The sequence below is a fragment of the Cervus elaphus genome, chromosome 25, assembly GCF_910594005.1.
Source record: "Cervus elaphus chromosome 25, mCerEla1.1, whole genome shotgun sequence".
NCBI classification, from domain to species: domain Eukaryota; kingdom Metazoa; phylum Chordata; class Mammalia; order Artiodactyla; family Cervidae; genus Cervus; species Cervus elaphus.
This window is the reverse complement of record NC_057839.1, coordinates 28,741,206-28,763,587: the sequence shown is the minus strand read 5'-3', so window position 1 is coordinate 28,763,587 and position 22,382 is coordinate 28,741,206. Positions and strand designations below refer to the sequence as shown.

General features: G+C 37.9%; 1 protein-coding gene and 1 non-coding gene across 2 annotated transcripts in view; one reads left to right on the top strand and one right to left on the bottom strand.

Moving 5' to 3' along the window:
• Positions 1 to 22,382, top strand: part of ITGA2 (integrin subunit alpha 2) — a 105,465-nt gene that overhangs the window by 48,293 nt on the left and 34,790 nt on the right. The window contains exons 4-11 of the mRNA XM_043887220.1: positions 1,981 to 2,072; positions 5,342 to 5,456; positions 5,617 to 5,744; positions 8,559 to 8,707; positions 16,286 to 16,436; positions 16,717 to 16,882; positions 19,126 to 19,202; positions 22,201 to 22,339. Of these exons, the coding sequence (XP_043743155.1) occupies positions 1,981 to 2,072; positions 5,342 to 5,456; positions 5,617 to 5,744; positions 8,559 to 8,707; positions 16,286 to 16,436; positions 16,717 to 16,882; positions 19,126 to 19,202; positions 22,201 to 22,339 (1,017 nt within the window). The remainder of the gene's footprint in view (positions 1 to 1,980; positions 2,073 to 5,341; positions 5,457 to 5,616; positions 5,745 to 8,558; positions 8,708 to 16,285; positions 16,437 to 16,716; positions 16,883 to 19,125; positions 19,203 to 22,200; positions 22,340 to 22,382) is intronic.
• Positions 17,675 to 17,746, bottom strand: TRNAS-GGA. The gene has a single exon. It is a non-coding gene; the product is annotated as a tRNA-Ser (tRNA).

The window sequence follows — 22,382 nt, the reverse complement described above, 5'->3', positions numbered from 1 at the left end:
AGTTGGCTTAAAACTCAACATTCAGAAAACTAAGATCATGGCATCCAGTTCCATCTCTTCATGGCAAATAGGTGGGGAAACAATGGAAACAGTGACAGACTTTATTTTTTGAGCTCCCAAATCACTGCAGATGGTGACTGCAGCCATGAAATTAAAAGATGCTTGCTCCTTGGAAGAAAAACTATGACCAACCTAGAGAGCATATTAAAAAACAGAGACTTTCCTTTGCCAACAAAGGTCCATCTAGTCAAAGCTATGGTTTTTCCAATAGTCATGTATGGATGTGAGAGTTGGACTATAAAGAAAGCTAAGCACCAAAGAATTGATGCTTTTGAACTGTGGTGTTGGAGAAGACTCTTGAGAGTCCCTTGGACTACAAGGAGATAAAACCAGTCCATCCTAAAGGAAATCAGTCCTGAATATTCATTGGAAGGATTGATGCTGAAGCTGAAACTCCAATACTTTGGCCACCTGATGTGAAGAACTAACTCATTGGAAAAGGTCCTGATGCTGGGAAAGGTTGAAGGCAGGAGGAGAAGGGGACAGCAGAGGATGAGATGGTTGGATGGCATCACCGACTCTATGGACATGAGTTTGAGTGAGCTTCAGGAGTTGGTGATGGACAGGGAAACCTGGGGTGCTGCAGTCCTTGGGTTTGCAAAGAGTTGGACACAACTGAGCAACTGAACTGACTGATCCTATTTGTAAGGAGAGAGGAAGGAGGCAATAAAAGGGAGTGATGACCAGTCAAGAATGAAGTTAACTGGATGAAATTAATGTCTCTGGTACCTGGGAAAATGAGTCTTACGAAGCATGCTCCCTTTTCTGAGACACAAAGGAAAGAGACAAGTCAGAATCTAGAAGGACTTTTAGGTAAAGATGAGAGAAGTTGAGATTACCCTTGAAGTATGATTATCTTCTTTGCACTAGAGAGTGATGGAATCTGGGTTGAGTTTGGAGGCTTGAGAAGAAGGATGAAGTTTTTAAATGGGCATCCTGGGAAATAGGGGATAAACTGTATAATAAAACTTTTGAGCTCTCACCTGTAAATATATATATATTTATTTTTAGAAACTTCGTGCATATGTATATAAATGAGTAGATAACTTAGGATTAGGGCTTCCCAGGTGGTGCAGTGGTGAAGAATGTTCAATCCCTGAATGGGGAAGATTCCCTGGAGTAGGAGATGGCAACCCACTCCAGTATTCTTGCCTGGAATTTCACCATCAGAGTAGCCTGGCAGGCTACTGTCCATGGGGTCACAAAGAGTCGGACACAACTAAGTGACTGAGCACACACAACTTAAGATAAATGATGTATATACACATTTACAGAAATAGTGTAATTTTATGTACATATATATGTGTTTGTCTATATATATATATACACACATACCCTAGCAGAGATTAGAGGATAATAAAAAACTAATATGTATAGCTGTACAGGTATGTGTCTGTGCGTGTGTGTTTATATACACACACATATACACCTTGGCAGAGATTAGAGGATAATGAAAAAAATGATATTATTGAAAAGAATTTCAATGTTCAGTAGGTCAAGGATGGATACAGCAAATGATGCCTTAGCTGAATGGGAGGGAGAAGGTTGGAGAGATTTATCTATTATTCTACATGCTAGTGTCATGATGGCCTTCTAAAGTTCACTTACTGTTGCTTTGGGCCAGATTCTACCATATGGCATTCTTTGATAACACTTTAAGAATGGTTTTTTCTGATCCAGAAAAAGCGTTAGATGGAGTCATCATGACCTTTGCAGGCCCCACCCCCGAGGATCACATTCTGCAGCCTCACTCATTTAAGTAAGCAGCCAGATCAATGTAACATCTCATTTCCATACACTTGATTACACACCATGAGCACTAAACTCAATGCTATATATAAACCTGAGTGTACATTGAAGAAAAAGTCTTTAAATAAATGATAATTTAACCACTTTTAAAAATCTTCTCCCCTTTGAAAGCTTCCACGAGCATTTCCAATGTTACTGAGATGAAAACCAACATGAGCCTTGGCTTGACACTGACAAGGAACGTGGGAACAGGAGGATTTCTTGTGAGTGTTTACTTTTCAAATCCTCTTTCCTCTCAAGTATGAAGTCAGTGTCTTCTGACCATCCCTCCTAGCAAACCAAATCTTGACGTTTAAACGTTCGAACTTGAATTTTGGATAAGTCATGCTAGAGGAGAGCCAACATGAAAGAACAGTGTGTTGATATGGAAGCATCTTAAGATATTTAGCGAAAATGTTGCTACAGAATGTTTTGAGGAAAGGGGGCAGAAGGAACAGCGATTCTTTGCCCTTGAAAAATGCGTTTTGTATTTGTTGATGACAACAGAATTCTAGTTCTCATTTCCCCTTCCTGTAGGAACATTCTGGATAGGTACAGCTAGTTCAAAAAGTAGGTTTCAAAGCTACAAAGTACTTTTCTTTTTAATCATTTCTGATAATCATTGACTACTCTGATATTATTTAAAGCAATGATCTGGACTCATTTCATGTTAGCATTTACTCTCATTTAGTTTATAGAATACTGTGTAAAGACCACCACAAATCAGTAAAAGAGAATGCTTTATTTAACAAGTGGTCTGGGGACAATTAATTGGTGAATATCTTGCATATCCAAATATACTTCCAAGTGAACTAAAGAGTTAATCTAAAAAAACTAGAAGAAAATGGAAGTTTTCTGAGAGAATTTCTGACCTTGGAATCAACTGACAAAATAATATAGAAAATTGTTTAAAAGACACGACTATGTTAAAAAAAGGAAAAAAAAAAAAGAAAAGAAAATCATCACACACCAAAAGATAAAATAAAGAGAAAAAAAGAGCTTAAAAGCAAACAAAAACCCAACCTCATTTGACATTTCTACCAGCCCATGTAGGTGTAAACTAGTTGTATATCTGTTAGAAAGCATCTTAGAAAGCTTGATTATGACATGTTGCATTGACATGCTAACTTAAAAGCCTATGTATATAAACAGATTTCTCTAAAAGTATAATCAATATTGAACAATATGATTCTGTTTTTACTGAGAGATATTAGACTTTGGTACCAACTAGTGAATTAGGTGTTGCTTACGATATATGTTAGATCAATGCATATATGAGTATTTCAGTGAATCTTCCTGGTTTATAATCTTCTGAAGTCTATCATATGGTTGTTTTGTCTTTCTTGTTTCCTTTCTTAAAGTTGAATAAATTAAGAAAGAAAATATATTGAGGTAATAGGGATTACAGAATATGCTTCAAAGTTTTTAATCTGTAACTTCAGATTTTTAATCTATAACTCAATTTTTATGTAAGTGTAAAACCTTTTATAAACCTTATATATAAAATGAAGTTGAAGAGAATTTGAGGTTAATTTAATAGTCAATGTAGCAAGTAGAAGGAAAGAGGGAAAGAGAAAAAAAGAAAGGAAAAAGAAAAAAAGCTAAGGTTTCCTTTCCATACCTAAAAGGTCAAAATCTTAAGATACTCTTAAGAATACTGTGGAAAAGACTGACAATCATCACATTTTTTGAACCTTCTTAAGTTCTGGGCTTAAAGTAGGAATGTTGTTCTGGCATTAACAATTGGCATATTCTAATTTCAACTCCTTAATGTTGTTTTCCATTGCTTTTAAAACCAAAAAATATTTTCAAATACTTCATGAGTTAGTGTTTTTCAGGGTGATTAAGCTAAACCAACTTGGGGGTGCAGATGTAGGAAATCAGTAATTGGTATCTCATTTGGTAAACATACCCAAGGCATCAATTGTGATTCTCCCCTAATTGGCAAAATGAACCAGTTTTATAAGGGAAAAACTATGCCTTGCTCATTGAGTATGAAATATGACCACAGCTGCTTCTCTTTTGAGCTACCAACAGTTAAACTGGGTCAAATAAGTTCCTTTTCATTCTTCCAATCACTTTTTGCAAGTCCACACTTTTCAGTTAAGTTTTAATAGTTGTTCCACAGCTTTATATAAGGTTAAACTTGTAGGTCTTTTTAAGATCATGACTAGATTTCTCTTCCCCGTTTTTTTCTCCTTTCACATCTAATGATTTGTATTTAACCTAATATTTCCTGCCTGCAATGGAGAAGACCTGGGTTCAGTCCCTTGGTTGGGAAGATCCCCTGGAGAAGGGCATGGCAACCCACTCCTGTGTTCTTGCCTGGAGAACTCCATGGACAGAAAAGTCTGGTGGATTATAGTCCTTCGAGTCACAAAGAGTCAGACATGACTGAGCAACTAACACACACACACTTGATATTTCCCACATGATTTAATCAGGAGTTCTTGCCTTTCAAGGGCTACTGAAAGGGAGAGCTTTGGCACTGGGTTAATGGCGATATTAATAACTGGAGTATGATGTGCACAAGAAGACAAGTGCCAGCTTGGATGACTGAAGGTTCTAGGGAGTGGACACAGGCAGCTCTGAAGTCCTCAAAGAAATGCTTTGATAACTGCAGAGTTAAAAACTGGCAGTTCATGAGCCTGCTAGCTCCTTTGTTTGTTTAGCATGTAGAGTATTGCAAGGGTTGTTTTTTTTTTTTAATTATAAATTTTCACACAAAATTTTTGCTTTGATTCTCCTTGAGAATTTGAGATGTTCAGCCACACGGGGCCTGTTTCACAGCACCCAGTGAACAGGAGCCACAGTGGTCTGCTCTGCACGGAAGGTGTAGGCTCTTCACTCACCACGGTGTCCACACCTGGCCCAAGCTCTCTGCCAAGCTGCCTGCCTGGCCCATGGGGACATAGGGTTTATGGTTTCTGCTGAATAGTGAAAATGGAAGGGACAGGAGGAGACGTATGTTCAAGGAACAATAATGCTAATGAGGCTGGCTAACAATTACATATCGTTTGCTATTTACCCAGTACTGTTCTAAGTGTTTCATAGACGTAGACTCATTTTGTCTTCACAACAGCCTTAAGTTAGGAGGTCTGATCATCCTCGTTTTATAGATGAGGCCGGTGAGACCCAGGTAGCTGAGAGACAAAAAATGAACTTGGCCCCTTTTTTCTCCAGGTTGTTCTCTGGAAGGACAGCACCCCTCTTCTCTCATTTGGTGGGTGACCTGATGGGCTCCTCCCTGCACTGACAGTCCCAGTGGCCCTGTCCCCGAGACACGTGCCACCGGGGACAGCACATCTGCCACCCTCTCCTCCCCCTCTGTGGGCTCCAGTGCACTTTCCCTCAAAGGCGTTGTTGACCTGTTAGTTTCAAGAGCTGATGATTCCTAGTTTCTTAGAAGAGAAATGATTCCTGAGCGTCACAAATGGCGAGGTGGAAGGTTAACATTTCCCATGTGTTTTGTCATTGTTCTCATCTTTTGAAGACCTGTGGTCCCCTGTGGGCACAGCAGTGCGGAAGTCAGTATTACACAACTGGGGTGTGCTCTGATGTCAGTCCCGATTTTCAGTTGCGGACCAGCTTTGCGCCTGCAGTTCAGAGTAAGTGATGGCTGTGCCAAGGGTCTGAGCAATGCCTTACTTTAAAAGAGGGGAAATTGTATCAGCAAGTGCCATTCTCTTTTACTCTGTCTCATTTTCACGTGGATGTGACTTTTGTCTTACCTATGGAAATATGTTTCTTTTATCATTTCCTATGTAGCCTGCCCTTCCTTCATAGATGTTGTGGTTGTATGTGATGAATCAAACAGTATTTATCCCTGGGATGCAGTAAAGAACTTTTTGGAAAAATTTGTACAAGGCCTAGATATAGGCCCCACAAAGACACAGGTATGGACATCCTTTATATAAGACCCTAACCCACAGCTTTCTTTCTAAGAAAATATTACTAGAGATGAAGTCTTCATCTTTGCATTTGTCCAATCCCCATATTAAAAGCATTTCATGGTAATCTTGAAAGTTAATTGAAATTTGTGCCATGTTGAGTTATTCTATCATAACTTTGCCTAATGCTGGTCTTTAAGCATGGGTTCCTATTTCTGACACAGGCATCGGATATGTGATATAGCTTCTTAATTTATCTTTCGTTGCTGATTTTTTCTTCCACTAACTCATGCACTAATCAATACATTTAAAAATCCATAATGTATTTTTTTACACACACTCGGACTAATAATGATAACTTTCTCATTTTACTGGTGAAAAAATTATCTTTGAATTCTAGGATTTTTATAAATAAGTTCAGACAGCATATTTCTGTCGTAGCTCAGTTGACAAAGAATCTGCCTGCAATGCAGGAGACCCCCATTCAATTCCTGGGATGGGAAGTTCCTCTGGAGAAGGGATCGGCTACCCACTCCAGTATTCTTGGGCTTCCCTTGTGGCTCAGCTGGTAAAGAGTCTGCCTGCAATGTGGGAGACCTGGGTTCAGTCCCTGGGTTGGGAAGATCCCCTGGAGAAAGGAAAGACTACCCACTCCAGTATTCTGGCCTAGAGAATTCCGCGGACTGTATAGTCCATGGGGTCGCAATAACTGAGCGACTTTCACTTCAGTATCATAGTCGAGGCTAAACTTCCATTTTTTACAGAAGTCCTTTCAGTAGTTTTGTGTAACTTTATGTTTTAAAGAGTCTTTGGTTTTCTTTCTTCCTGTGGTGAAAGAAAGTGAAGTCTCTCAGTCGTGTCCAACTCTTTGCGACCCCATGGACTGTAGCCTCCCAGGCTTCTCCATCCATGGCATTTTCCAGGCAAGAGTACTGGAGTGGGTTGCCATTTCCTTCTCCAGGGGATCTTCCCGACCCAGGGATCAAACCTGGGTCTCCTGCATTGTAGGCAGACGGTTTACCATCTGAGCCACCAGGGAAGTCCTTTGGTTGCCTTCCTGTGGTAGGCAACCAAAATTAAGGAGCAGAAAGGTCCTGCTTTTATAACACTGAATAGCATTTTTAAAGTTTTGGGTTATTTCTTTCTTTCTTGTTGGATCTGCCTTTTTCTGGGCCATCCTGGTTGTAGGAAAACATTAAACCAATATCAACAGGAACCAGTTCACAGAGTTACCAGTTCCTGTGTTGCATCTGATGCTCCAGGGCACAACAGTTATTGGAACACTTTTCCCTAAATGCTTTGCAGTTCTCTATATTGAAATTTGCCTTTCTGCATCTCTATACAGTATTGTAAAATACCATTGCATGTTTTCCCCATTGACATTGCTTTTCAATACCAAGAGGATATTAATATCTGTCAAAACTTTGAAGGTTTCACTGTGGGCTTTCACTGAAAATTCTGTTAAATAAGACTAAGTATCGTACTGGTTTCTAGAGAACATCACTGTTAAAACCCCTCATAAGAGAAGTTTTCATCTGTATCTGATTATTTTCTGTCTCTAAATGAATTACCCCTGTAACGTGACTTACTGTTTTTAATAGTTTCCATGGGGAATTCCTGACCTTCCTCTTCTATCTTGCAACCCCAATGCATCTTCTTCATCTCTAAAGGTGGTTTTACTCAGCATCTTTTCTTCGAACCTAAATGTGACCTTTCTGTAAGCCCTAATCTACCACATCTCTTCCACCTTCCTCCCTCTCACACAGAAGTTGTGGGGCTGTGTCAGGGGTCACCACTGTCTTCCTCTCAGCTTAGATTTTGAGATTCTTAGAGTTATTTTTGATCCTTTCCTCTCTCTCTCAAGTCTTACATCTTACCTTGAAGAGAGGAGTTCAACAATATCATATTTTTTTGGTCGTTTTCCCAGGAAGGCTGGTTAACTGCCTTCCTGGCAAAAGTAACTGATTGATCTCAGAAATCCAGGCCTTGCCCTATCCACCTTCCTTACACACTGGCCTCTATTTTCAGCAACTCTTTTACCACTGATTCCCTTATAACCACTTCCTATTCTGGAAGCCCCATATCCTAGGCATAGAGAGTGATCTCAGTGCTGAGTACAAGGACATTAACCAAAGTGTTTGACCTCCTTGATCTAAAGGATTCTGGTATGTGCTCAAACGTCTTGTTCAGAAGTTGTCCTACATCTCGGTTCTTCCAAATAAGTCTCTCCAGTGGCATTCTCCCTGAAGACCAGAAATGTCCTGTCCCAAACACACATATAGCAGCTTCCTTTCTAACGTCTGTGATGAAGGAAATCCAGCACAGTGAAAACATTTATACTGACTGCATTGATTAGCAGTCACTTTTCTTAGTATTCAACTATACTTCTTTGTTTATTAGATAATTATCCTCAATTGATGAGATGTTATGTTCCATCCATGATTGCTTGTAATGGTTAACATGTATATATCCTTTTGTAACTAGAAAATCTATTTAAATCTTCCTGTTATGAACTTTATTCTACTATTCATCCATATGGCAGTGCTTTAAAAGCTGCAGCTATTATTCTTGAGAACCATATGGCACATAAATGGCACATTATCATGCTTGTCAATAAGTCCCACTGCTGTACACTGATGACCTCTGACAGGGAAGTTATCCTATTGGAAGAAAAATAATTATTCTTAAGAAAAAAGTTGGAAATGATTCCCTTAAGCTATCAGCCTGTGTATAAATGCACTTCTGATTTTTATTATATTGGTTACATAGGAATGATTTATAACAATGACAAACCTGTAATAAACTTCTTTTCTCTTAAAGATGGGGTTAATTCAATATGCCAATAATCCAAGAGTTGTGTTTAACCTGAATACTTTTAAATCCAAAGATGAAATGATTAAAGCAACATCGCAGACATTCCAATATGGTGGAGACCTTACAAATACCTTCAAAGCAATTCAGTATGCACGGTAAGTTATGATGCTAATAGGTCAATATGTTGATAAAATAGAAGTGCTCATAAGTAAGAAAAGACAAAGAAAAATATAAAATATATGGCGCATGCATACTCAGTTGCTCAGTTGTGTCCAACTCTTTTTTTTTTTTTTTATTAGTTGGAGGCTAATTACTTCACAGCATTTCAGTGGGTTTTGTCATACATTGATATGAATCAGCCATAGATTTACACGTATTCCCCATCCCGATCCCCCCTCCCACCTCCCTCTCCACCTGATTCCTCTGGGTCTTCCCAGTGCACCAGGCCCGAGCACTTGTCTCATGCATCCCACCTGGGCTGGTGATCTGTTTCACAATAGATAGTATACATGCTGTTCTTTTGAAATATCCCACCCTTACCTTCTCCCACAGAGTTCAAAAGTCTGTTCTGTATTTCTGTGTCTCTTTTTCTGTTTTGCATATAGGGTTATCGTTACCATCTTTCTAAATTCCATATATATGTGTTAGTATGCTGTAATGTTCTTTATCTTTCTGGCTTACTTCACTCTGTATAATGGGCTCCAGTTTCATCCATCTCATTAGGACTGATTCAAATGAATTCTTTTTAATGGCTGAGTAATATTCCATGGTGTATATGTACCACAGCTTCCTTGTCCATTCATCTGCTGATGGGCATCTAGGTTGCTTCCATGTCCTGGCTATTATAAACAGTGCTGCGATGAACATTGGGGTGCACGTGTCTCTTTCAGATCTGGTTTCCTCAATGTGTATGCCCAGAAGTGGGATTGCTGGGTCATATGGCAGTTCTATTTCCAGTTTTTTAAGAAATCTCCACACTGTTTTCCATAGTGGCTGTACTAGTTTGCATTCCCACCAACAGTGTAAGAGGGTTTCCTTTTCTCCACACCCTCTCCAGCATTTATTGCTTGTAGACTTTTGGATAGCAGCCATCCTGACTGGCGTGTAATGGTACCTCGTTGTGGTTTTGATTTGCATTTCTCTGATAATGAGTGATGTTGAGCATCTTTTCATGTGTTTGTTAGCCATCTGTATGTCTTCTTTGGAGAAATGTCTGTTTAGTTCTTTGGCCCATTTTTTGATTGGCTCATTTATTTTTCTGGAATTGAGCTGCAGGAGTTGCTTGTATATTTTTGAGATTAATCCTTTGTCTGTTTCTTCATTTGCTATTATTTTCTCCCAATCTGAGGGCTGTCTTTTTACCTTACTTATAGTTTCCTTTGTAGTGCAAAAGCTTTTAAGTTTAGTTAGGTCCAATGTGTTTATTTTTGCTTTTGTTTCCGTTATTCTGGGAGGTGGGTCATAAAGGGTCTTGCTGTGATTTATGTCAGACAGTGTTTTGCCTATGTTCTCCTCTAGGAGTTTTATAGTTTCTGGTCTTACATTTAGATCTTTAATCCATTTTGAGTTTATTTTTGTGTATGGTGTTAGAAAGTGTTCTAGTTTCATTCTTTTACAAGTGGTTGACCAGTTTTCCCAGCACCACTTGTTAAAGAGGTTGTCTTTTTTCCATTGTATATCCTTGCCTCCTTTGTCAAAGATAAGGTGTCCATAGGTTCGTGGATTTATCTCTGGGCTTTCTATTCTGTTCCATTGATCTATATTTCTGTCTTTGTGCCAGTACCATACTGTCTTGATGACTGTGGCTTTGTAGTAGAGCCTGAAGTCAGGCAGGTTGATTCTTCCAGTTCCATTCTTCTTTCTCAAGATTACTTTGGCTATTCGAGGTTTTTTGTATTTCCATACAAATTGTGAAATTCTTTGGTCTAGTTCTGTGAAAAATACCATTGGTAGCTTGATAGGGATTGCATTGAATCTATAGATTGCTTTGGGTAGTATAGCCATTTTGACAATATCGATTCTTCCAATCCATGAACACGGTATGTTTCTCCATCTGTTCGTGTCCTCTTTGATTTCTTTCATCAGTGTTTTATAGTTTTCTATGTATAGGTCTTTTGTTTCTTTAGGTAGATATACTCCTAAGTATTTTATTCTTTTTGTTGCAATGGTGAATGGTATTGTTTCCTTAATGTCTCTTTCTGTTTTTTCATTGTTAGTATATAGGAATGCAAGGGATTTCTGTGTGTTAATTTTATATCCTGCAACTTTACTATATTCATTGATTATCTCTAGTAATTTTCTGGTAGAGTCTTTAGGGTTTTCTATGTAGAGGATCATGTCATCTGCAAACAGTGAGAGTTTCACTTCTTCTTTTCCTATCTGGATTCCTTTTACTTCTTTTTCTGCTCTGATTGCTGTGGCCAACACTTCCAACACTATGTTGAATAGTAGTGGTGAGAGTGGGCACCCTTGTCTTGTTCCTGATTTCAGGGGAAATGCTTTCAATTTTTCACCATTGAGGGTGATGCTTGCTGTGGGTTTGTCATATATAGCTTTTATTATGTTGAGGTATGTTCCTTCTATTCCTGCTTTTTGGAGAGTTTTAATCATAAATGAGTGTTGAATTTTGTCAAAGGCTTTCTCTGCATCTATTGAGATAATCATATGGTTTTTATCTTTCAATTTGTTAATGTGGTGTATTACATTGATTGATTTGCGGATATTAAAGAATCCTTGCATTCCTGGGATAAAGCCCACTTGGTCATGGTGTATGATTTTTTTAATATGTTGTTGGATTCTATTTGCTAGAATTTTGTTAAGGATTTTTGCATCTATGTTCATCAGTGATATTGGCCTGTAGTTTTCTTTTTTTGTGGCATCTTTGTCTGGTTTTGGAATTAGGGTGATGGTGGCCTCATAGAATGAGTTTGGAAGCTTACCTTCATCTGCAATTTTCTGGAAGAGTTTGAGTAAGATAGGTGTTAGCTCTTCTCTAAATTTTTGGTAGAATTCAGCTGTGAAGCCATCTGGTCCTGGGCTTTTGTTTGCTGGAAGATTTTTGATGACAGTTTCGATTTCCTTGCTTGTGATGGGTCTGTTAAGATCTTCTATTTCTTCCTGGTTCAGTTTTGGAAAGTTATACTTTTCTAAGAATTTGTCCATTTCATCCAAGTTGTCCATTTTATTGGCATAGAGCTGCTGGTAGTAGTCTCTTATGATCCTTTGTGTCCAACTCTTTGCAACCCCATGGACTGTAGCCTACCAGGCTCCTCTGTCCATGGGATTCTCCAGGCAAGAATACTGGAGTGGGTTGCCATTTCCTCCTCCAGGGTATCTTCCCAACCCAGGGATTGAACCCACATCTCTTGCATCTCCTGCATTGGCAGGCAGATTCTTTACTACTGCACCATGTGGGAAACCCAAATATGCAATACCTACACTTAAATCAGAACTAGTAGAGTAGACAAGTCTGAACATTCTTTTACTTGAACACTTTGAGAAGGCAAAAGGGAATAAAATTTTTAAATCTTTGATTTCTGTGACTTTTATAAGATTTTTTAATATTTTATATGAAGTAAATAAAATGAAATTAAAAGACCTTGGGTTAAGTTGGAAATGGAGCAATCTGCAATTGTTTGTTACTATTTATTAAGACCCACAAACAACTTGAGCTAGTGGGACACTTCAACCAAATTAAGAAGGGCCATAGAATCTTAAGTGTTAATGACATAGGAGTCTGAATTGAAGGACTCATTCGGCTAACTACTATCTGGGGCAATTTCATAACTATATAACACTCCTAATTCTTAGCTCAGTGTCTCTATCTTCTTAGCACTGCTGACCTTCATCTTCACTCTGATTTGATCAGATACCTTTACCAAAAAGGTGCTAAACATTCTCATATTGTTTAAAAAACATAAATGAGAACAGTAAGTTCATCTTCCTTTAAACCTACTTTTTGCCCTTTGCCATCTGGTTGTGCCTTCCTTCCACTGCCATAATCCCTTAAAAGAAGAATCTATGTTCCTTCCTTCATATCCTTGAAACATATGACTCTGCCACCCTGTAAATGTGGTTTTGCCTCAAGCCTCATCCTCTTTAGCTTCCCTTATCATTTGACAATAATGAGCATGCAGTGCTATTTCTACCCCAGATGCCTTGACACCACACACTTCCAGAAAACCTGCTAACTTTTGTCAACGTTTGCCTCTTCATTGGCTTCTTTTCTAGTTTTTCTTCACTAAACAGAATCCTTCTTTCATAACCCTTTTTTTCTTAGGAGTTGTATGTACTCTCAGGTTACATGAGCCATCAGCCCTGCCTGGCTTACCCCACGGCTATGTCGTCAGCCCTGACCTCTCTCTCGGAATTCACACGGGTGTCCAGCTGATGCTTATTTGAAGTGTTGGCTCACTTGTCAAACTGAGTACATCCTAAACTGGCCCTGTGCTTTTCCCTTCCCCTCCTCGTAACTCTGCCATTTTGATTCATTGTCCGCCTTTTCCCCTCGTTATTCAGACTGTAAACTTAATGGTTTTTTTTTTTTTTATTCTTTCTACTCCTCTTTAGGTCACATATCTGGCCAGTCACCACATCTTGTCCTTTCTATTTCTGAATTTCCTGTAATATCTGTCCTTTCTTTTTTCAGTACATTCTGTGTTCTAGTTGCTGCTTCTGTCAACTGCTGACTCTCCCCATATGTCTCAAGAGTAGATTCCCTACAAGAGAAGATATGATTGGTTTGGCTCATTTTTTTGTGTGTCCCCATTAAGCTGTGCTTTGGAGTCCAGCTACCTCATCGGCTGCTGGCCGACAGCTATTATGCAAAGTACCCTTCTTGGTTCAGTAAAGCAGGCTGAGGGGAGGACTTAAGATGACGTAGAAAAATGGCCTCCTAGGAGTTAGAAACAGTAAAGAGCCTTTATTTTTAGAAGGGAATGTGGGTGTGGCATTTTTCCCTGGAAAGAGCCTAGGGGCCTGGCAAGCTTCCTTCTTAGGGAGAATAGGCACTTTCTGAGAAAATGGGACTCATATGGCTTTTATGATCTTTTCAAAACTTTGTTTTTCTCCTCGTCATCCCTCTCTCACCATTATTTTCCAAGCTAACAGGAGTCTTTCCATTGTGAGGAGAACCACTTAACGTTTTACTCATTCATTCCAGAATTTAATTACATCTAATTCTTTTTCTCTTTCTTCTTCTTTCTCCTCTTTCTTGATCTGTTTCTTTACAACACCAAATAGAATTCTGATACTCCTTCAGTGAAAGTTTCCATTTTCTATTGATCTAATTTGATTTGGTGCCTAAAGTTACAATTTATTGTTCCAAGCCCTGCAGATAATCATGAGCTTCCCAGGTGACGCTAGTGGTAAAGAACCTACCTGCCCATGCAGGAGATATAAGAGACTTGGGTTCAATCCCTGGGTCGGGAAGATCCTCTGGAGAAGGGAATGGCAACCCACTCCAGTTTTCTTGCCTAGAGAATCCCATGGACAGAGGAGCCCATAGACAGGCTACATTCCATAGGGTCGCAAAGAGTCGGACTTGGCCAAAGCAACTTAACACACACACACAGGTCATCAAAACTAAATGAGGCATAGTTTCTACCCTTGGCCAACATATAATCAGACATGAGCTCTACTGTATGTCATAAAGAGTATAATTCACTTAAGAAATTACTTGATGTGAGTATAAGAATTCAAATTTGGTTGAGAAATAAGAACTATTTTTGAATATTTCTATATTCTGCTATATAGAATATAGAAAAGCTTTAGGAAATAAACTGATATTCTCAGTTTTAAACAAGTTGAATTAAAGAACTCCATACACTTTCAGGTGAAAATATTCAATGCATTGAATACACAAACTTGAAGATGGGAGGGATGAATGGAAGCAAATATAGACCTTAAATTCTCATCATGTAAGTGGTGGTGGTAAACATATATGATGACACCAGAAAGAATGTGCAACAAGACAATGCAATAGAGAGGAAAAAAATTATTAGACACCTGGCTAACCAAAAGCTGAATCCCTGCTTGTTGAATCAAAACAAATTTCAGCTGATCACCAGTTTAAATCTAAGAAAATGAAACAACTAAAGGACTATGAGAAAACTTGGCTAATGAAAGATAAAAGTCTTATAGATAAGGCCCTTTTATTTTTTTTTTTTATTATTTTTTTTTTTGATAAGGCCCTTTTAAAATGACATGTCAAATATAAAAGACACAGACACAAAAAGTAACAGATTTGATTATACAAAAATATAAAATTTCTGCACAGTATTAATATCACTAAAATTTTTTAAATGATTAATGAGCTGAAAAAGTTATTTACAACATATATGACAAAGGGTAATTTTCTTTATAAACAGAAATTTTACTGATCAAGAAAATGATGAAAAACAAAAACGAGCAAATGTAAAGAAAAATCAAGAGTTCATGATAAAAGAAATATAAATGGCTAATAAACATAAAAATATTCATCATTCTTCATAGTTTAAAAGTACATAATAAAACAACAATAATATATTATTCTCACTTATAAGAGTATCCCAGATTAAAAGTTAATTGTCCTCATTGTTAAGGAAAGGAGATGGGGAAATTTGCATTTTTGTACACTGATGGCAGTATAAATTGGAAGAAGTTTGAAGAACAATTTAATACTATATTTATCAAGATTTGAAATGTGCAAATCCTTTGTCCAAATAATTTCAGTGCCAAGATTTTATCCTACTGATGCATTTGAAAAAGTATGCCAAGATATATACACAAGGACTTTCATTATAGCATTATTTGTAAAACCAAAAATGGCCTAAATGCATAATAATGGGGAGTTGATTAAATAACTTATGGTTCCTCAAAGCAATGAAATATTACACAGCCATTAAAACAGGAGAGTTCTAAACTAGTGATTACCAGTGGAGTGGTGGGGGTGCAATATAAAGGTGGGGGAGTGGGAGGCACAAATTATTGGGTATAAGACAGGCTCAAGGATGTAATACAACAAGGAGAATATAGTCAATATTTTATAATAACTGTAAATGGAAACTTACCTCTAAAATTGTATAAAATGAGCATTTTTTAAATGAAAATTTAGAAATCAATTAAACACAAAAAGGAGAGTAATGTATGTGCTGATCTCCATCAAAATGAAAAACCACTGTATAGAATATGTCCCCATATAAAAGTTTAAGGAGTAAATTTTGCATATATGCTCTATATACAACATTTTCTAGAAGGAAACAAACTGATAATAGTGATTACCTTTGAAACAGTGGCTTGATGTAAAATTTTTGTTTTATAGCTTTCCAAATGCTTTAGATTTCTTTTACCACATATATTTATTACTTTTAAAAATGCAATTTGTTATTGGAAAAATGCAGATCCAATGAGTAAAATTTATGACAAAAATGAATTATCTTTGCTCTTGATTAGTTTTAATAAGTTTACTTTTCTTAGCAGAGGATAATTCTAAGGATTCCTGATGTGAATACACATACCCACACACTATGAAAACCATGGGAGCTATTTTTAATGCCATGTGAGATTTACATTCTTGTATGTGTTTCTACAAACTACAAATATAATATAATTAAAATATCACCAGAATTGATAGATCAATTCTAAGTCACAATAGATTATATTCAAAGAAGTCAGTTTCATAGTTACTTTTCTAACCAGAGGTCCATGTATTAACTTTATCCATCGATAGTGAGTTTTTATTTTATCTGCCACAGAGATACCGCTTATTCAACGGCTGCTGGTGGACGACCAGGTGCTACCAAAGTTATGGTGGTTGTAACTGATGGTGAATCCCATGATGGTTCAAAGTTGAAAGCTGTGATTGATCAGTGTAACAAAGACAATATACTGAGGTTTGGCATAGCAGTAAGTGGCTTTTCTTTTTACTGGTCTTTCAGTTCATAGGGAAATATTCCTTTAAGACTATACTTTCTAATTGCCTGTTCATAGCTTCATATAAAAGAATATTTTTACTCTACCTCAGCATCTTGCTGACTTTGAGTCCTGCCAACCAAAAGAATATGGAAGTGTTGCTTGTTTTACTTCTCCAAAAGGCCTATTGTGTTAAAAAATAGTCTAGAAAATATTAACAGGAAAAGTGAAGAACAGCACTGATGGCCGTCTCCTCTCTTCCTCTGTTTTCAAGGTTCTTGGGTACTTAAACAGAAACGCTCTGGATACTAAAAATTTAATAAAAGAAATTAAAGCAATTGCCAGTATTCCAACAGAAAGACACTTTTTCAATGTCTCTGATGAAGCTGATCTACTAGAAAAGGCTGGGACAATTGGAGAACAAATTTTCAGCATTGAAGGTAAAAGAACTCCTTCTCAGAATTTTCTTTCAAAAACTTTTTTCAAGGATACAAACTTACGGTTACCAGCATATAAGGGGAATAGAAGGGATAAATTGGGGGATCGGGACTAACATATACACACTACTGTCTAAATAGACAATAAAGACCTACTGTATAGCACAGGGAACTCTACTCAATACTCTGTAATAGCCTATATGGGAAAAGAATCTAAAAAAGAGTACATATCTATATAATTAAATCACTTCGCTGTATAGCAGAAACTAACATGACATTATAATCAATTATACTCCAATAAAAATTTAAAAAATAAAAAATAAAGTAAAATGTTCTTTAAAAACCTTAAAAAATTCTTTATTACCACATGCTCTTTTAATTAATTGGCTTCCCTTGTGGCTCAGCTGGTAAAGAATCCGCCTGCAATAGGAGAGACCTGGGTTCTATCCCTTGGTTGGGAAGATCCCCTGGAGAAGGGAAAGGCTACTCACTCCAGTATTCTGGCCTGGAGAATTCCATGGACTCTATAGTCCATGGGGTCTCAGAGTCGGACACAACTGAGCAACTTTCACTTCACATATACCTTATACAAAGAGAACTCATAAATAGCATCAATAAGAAAAATAAAGAATGATGAATACATAGCTTATAAAGTAAAGTAAGTAAAGTAAAGCTGCTCAGTCATGTCCGATTCTGCGACTCCATGGACTGAGGAGCCTGGGTAGGCTCCTCAGTCCATGGAATTTTCCAGGCAAGAGTACTGGAGTGGGTTGCCATTTCCTTCTCCAGGGGATCTTCCCAACCCAGGGGTCGAACCTGGGTCTCCCGCATTCCAGGCAGATGCTTTACCATCTGAGCCACCAGGGAAGCCCCATACAAATGGTCAATAAACAAAGGAAAATGTTCCCAATTTTTAATTATTTTAAAATTTAAATTAAATCAATGTTTCTTTGTGCCTAAAAGACAACAAAGATTAGTAATGTTTAATCTTAGGGAGATTATGGATAAGCACAGAAGCTCATACACTATTGATAAGATTATAAATTGTATAATCTTTGGGAGCAGCAATGTCGTACAATCTATTATAATCATAAATAGTTTTACCTTTTTATACTGCTTCCATAATTTACACTGAAATTCTTAAATTTGTTTGCAGTAAGTATGTATACTTTTTAGGTTAGAAAAATACAGTGAAGATTTTTAATAGTTCAGATTTTGAGGAAACATTTACCAGATATATAATAATTTACTTCTGTGGCTGGGGAGGTCTAGTCACTGTAGAAATATCATATGTTTAAGACCTCACTGTAAGGAGGACTAGAAAACAATTCCCAGTTGGTAAAAAGTCCCACATGACCCAAATCCTAGTTCCTGATGGTTAACCCAAATAACTCTCAGCAATGGAGTGAATATTTTATTGAGCATCTGCTATGATCAAAGGGAATGCATACATTAAGTATTAATCCTTATAGTCAAATCTTTATCTCCTGATAGATTAAGTATTAATCCCTATAGTCAAATCTTTATCTCCTGATTATCCATGGGAAGCATCTATCCAAACATTTTTATTCTTCTCTACATTAATGTGACAGTCCACAAACTTTCCTTTTTGTGAAGATTAGTGAAATGTAACCACTTTGGCTGCCCTATATGGAAAAAGAGTTCTAAATGAGTCTTAGGGTGCTAGTGTCAGAGGTAAGCACATATGCAGAACTTGGACCAACCTCCAAATTGGTAACATTCCTACTCAATCTTGAATCCTGGTTCCTGAAGCCAAATCCAAATATCTGTCAACACAGTCTTCACCACAGATCAATTGCCTGGCTCCTCTAACTGTATCTGAGATATATGTGCATTTATTAGTACCAATATTTAAAAACTAAAAATTCAGTTAGGTCTTTAGCAAGTAACAATCATTTTAAAAAAGAAAAGATAATCGTGTCAGTTTTCATCTTACCTCATCCCCTATGTTGAGTGTTTCTTGATATCAGGAATTTCATAGTATACCAAAAAATACATTAATGCACAATCAAGATTAATGCCAACTTCAGATACTACCTGGGAAGCATTGTGGGTTTCTGCATGTGTTAGAACACTTCCCTAGAGATTCCTCCCTCTCAGAATCTGGCAACTCTGTACTTTTGAGTGGACATCAGAACCATGGGTGTGTGTATAGGCACCCGTGTTTGAAACTTTGATTTAAAATCGGTAACAGTGATATAATTTTTGAAACTGCTATTTCCCAGGTACAGTTCAAGGAGGAGACAACTTCCAAATGGAAATGTCACAAGTGGGATTCAGCGCGGAATACTCCCCTCAAAATGTGTGTATATCAGATAACTTCCAGGCATGCTGTCATTTGCCTTGACACTTCTGGACCCAGTAGCCTTGTCCTGAAATGGGAAAAACAGCCATCTAGTGATCATCAGTTCTCACTCCTAGTCATAGTCGTTTAGACTCTTTGTGCTGCTGGCTTATCATCTAAAAAACAGAGGTTAATAATGCCTTCCATACCCTATTTTACAGGGATTTTTTTAATGGAAAAAAATGATAATATACAAGAAAGCCTTTGAGTGCTCCAGGGGACAGGCAGTATATTAACTCAAGGTATTATTACTGTAGGAATTTTCTCTGTATCAATCAACTGCTGGAAAAGTTTGCTTAAAACACAAACTCTTTAAAAAAATAAGTAAATAAAACACAAACTCTTATCATCACTGTCATGGTTGAATTCTGAGTTATTTGAATACCTGTTTTTTAACAGCAGAGACAGAAAAATAGTTGAAAGAGTCAGGAGTTAGGGAAAGAGTGAGATGGGACATCTTAGCTCAGGGAAGTCCATTCTTTCTCAGAGACATCCATTTCACAGGTCTCTGATTCTAATCCTGCTCAGGATATGAGTGCAACAGTAGTAAAAGTGAAAGAGGCAGAGACAGGTAACCCTGGGAAATACTCAGGGAACAGGATTTGACTGGCTGAATAAAGGCCCAGGGTCAGTTTTTTTTGTTTTTTTGTAGAATAAAAGGTGCTAACATTTTCTGGATCACTAATCGTTAAGAGATGCTCCTAAAAGTTATGGTCTTTCCCTCAGAAAAAAAGTCAGTGAACCCACACAAAGAATTTTTCACACAATTTCCTGAAATTTTGTATAGTCCCTGAAGCCCCTTCCTGCACCCAGATTTCAGAGTCCAGGATTTATGACAATCATTCACATAATTTCATGGTCTCTTGTCTTCAGAATGGGACACGTTTATTTCCCTATTTTTTTTAATGGCTTTGTATTTTTCATTCCAAAATCATACCTTGAAAACCATAATGGAGAAGAATATGGAAAATAATGTCTATATAATAGGATCACTTTGCTGTACAGCAGAAATTAATATGATGTTGTAAGTCAACTAGACTTCAAGAAAATACATTTTAAACAATAACAGCAAAACCCCAAAGTTGCATCTCTGATATTTTCTAAGATCAAAAACTTGTAAATAAGGACTTCCCTGGTGGTCCAGTGGTTAAGAATACTCCTTGCAATGCAGAGGACATGAGTTCAATCCCTGATCAGAGAACTAATATCTCACTTGTCCTGGAGCAGCTAAGCCCACCCACCACAACTAGAGAGCCCGAATGCCACAGCTAGAGAGTCTGCGTGCAGCAGCCAAAGATCTAGCCACAACTCAACCTAACACAGCCAAAATAAGTAAAATAATTAACTAATTAGTTAATCAGTTGATTAATTAATTTTTTCAAAAATTTAAAAACAAGTCCCATCCTGACCATCTGCTTCCTGTGATGACTTATAGCTTTGAATATTCAGATTGGGTTTTGAGCCAATCCCGAGTGGCCTGTCTTCTTTGGGCCTCCCCACTGGTGCTGACCAATGGCTGTTTTTCTTCCCATAGATGAAATATCATATCTTCAATTGCTTTCTGTAGCTGTGCCATTCGCAAATAGATGGGATAGGAGAGAGAGGAACGTTTGAGAAGGAGTTAAGAAGAAAGAGGGAAGGGACTGCTCTGGTGGTCCAGTGGTTAAGAATTTGCCTTCCAGTGCAGGGGGATGTGGGTTCAATCCCTGGTTGTGGAACTTAGACCACACATGCCACAGGGCAGCTAAGCCTGTGCACCGCAACTAGCGAGAACCACACACCGCAATGAAGACCCAGCACCACCAAAAAACAAATAAAGTGTTTAAAAGGAGAAAGAGGAAGGAAGTTGAAGATAAATCAGGTCAGAAGAGGGCCACCACATGGGTCTGGGGGAACAGTGTCCACCTCGCTTCCTCTGGCAGCAGCACTTCCTGTTTCTTGAGCGTGTCTCATAGCCTGAGCTCTTCTTAGGAACACGTTAGGCCAGAGGCTCCCTTCTTGACTGCTTTCTAAAGGCTTACAACTGTTCAGCATTTGCAGATGTGCGCCTTTGCATGGAAATTGGAAGATGGCTATGTGCCCCTCCTGTACTGTAGTACAGATTTATCTTTAAAATGTGTTGTACTAAACAAAGCCCAAAGTAATATAGCCCATGGGAAGGCTTCTTTTCCAGCACAAAATGTATCAAAACAATTTGGAGATATATCAACATATGATTTGTTAAAAAACCAAAATTCAGCTGAGTGAATCTGAAGATCTAATTGGCTTTATTCAATGATTCATGGGATTCTCTCATAACTCAGTTGGTAAAGAATCTGCCTGCAATGCTGGAGACCTAGGTTTGATCCCTGGGTCGGGAAGATCCCCTGGAGAAGGAAATGGCAACCCACTCCAGTATTCTTGCCTGGAAAATCCCGTGGACAAAGGAGCCTGGCAGTCTACAGTTCATGGGGTTGTAAGAGACGTACATGACTTAGCGACTAAACCACCACCATGATTCATGAATTGGGCAGCATTTCATTAAGCAAACAGAAAGATGCTCTAAGGAGCTGTAGAAAATGGAAGGCTTTTATGGGCAGAAGGGGAAATGGTCAGACTGTTTCAGGCACAGTCACCTTCACATAGGGGACAGAAGGCGTCTCTCAGGTGATTACCTCACTAGTGCTGACCAGGGAATTCCAAAGTGACATTTAAGACGACCTTCCTGGGAGAGGTTGAAGTTGCAATTAGGTTAGGTAAGGTCTGGGTTTGATGACGTAGACTTGGCACAGGTGATTCCATTTTTGACCTGTTGTCTCTCTTTTCTAAGCAATTCATGTATATTTTGCTTCATCATGCTTAGTTTTTTTGTTATTTTTCTTCTGTAAATTTAGACCATTTGTTTTGATGTTTTGTCCACCCGACACTCTTATGCCTTACAGGTGATTTAAGGCTTCTCATTTTTCAATTATTGTAGAATATTCTGATGCTGGGTGCAGTAGGAGCTTATGACTGGAGTGGGACTGTGGTCCAGAAGACACTTCATGGACATCTGATCTTTTCTAAACAAGCGTTTGAACAAATTCTGCAAGACAGAAATCACAGTTCATATTTAGGTAAGACCTACCAGCACTTGGCTCAGCACATTTAAGTTGCTTC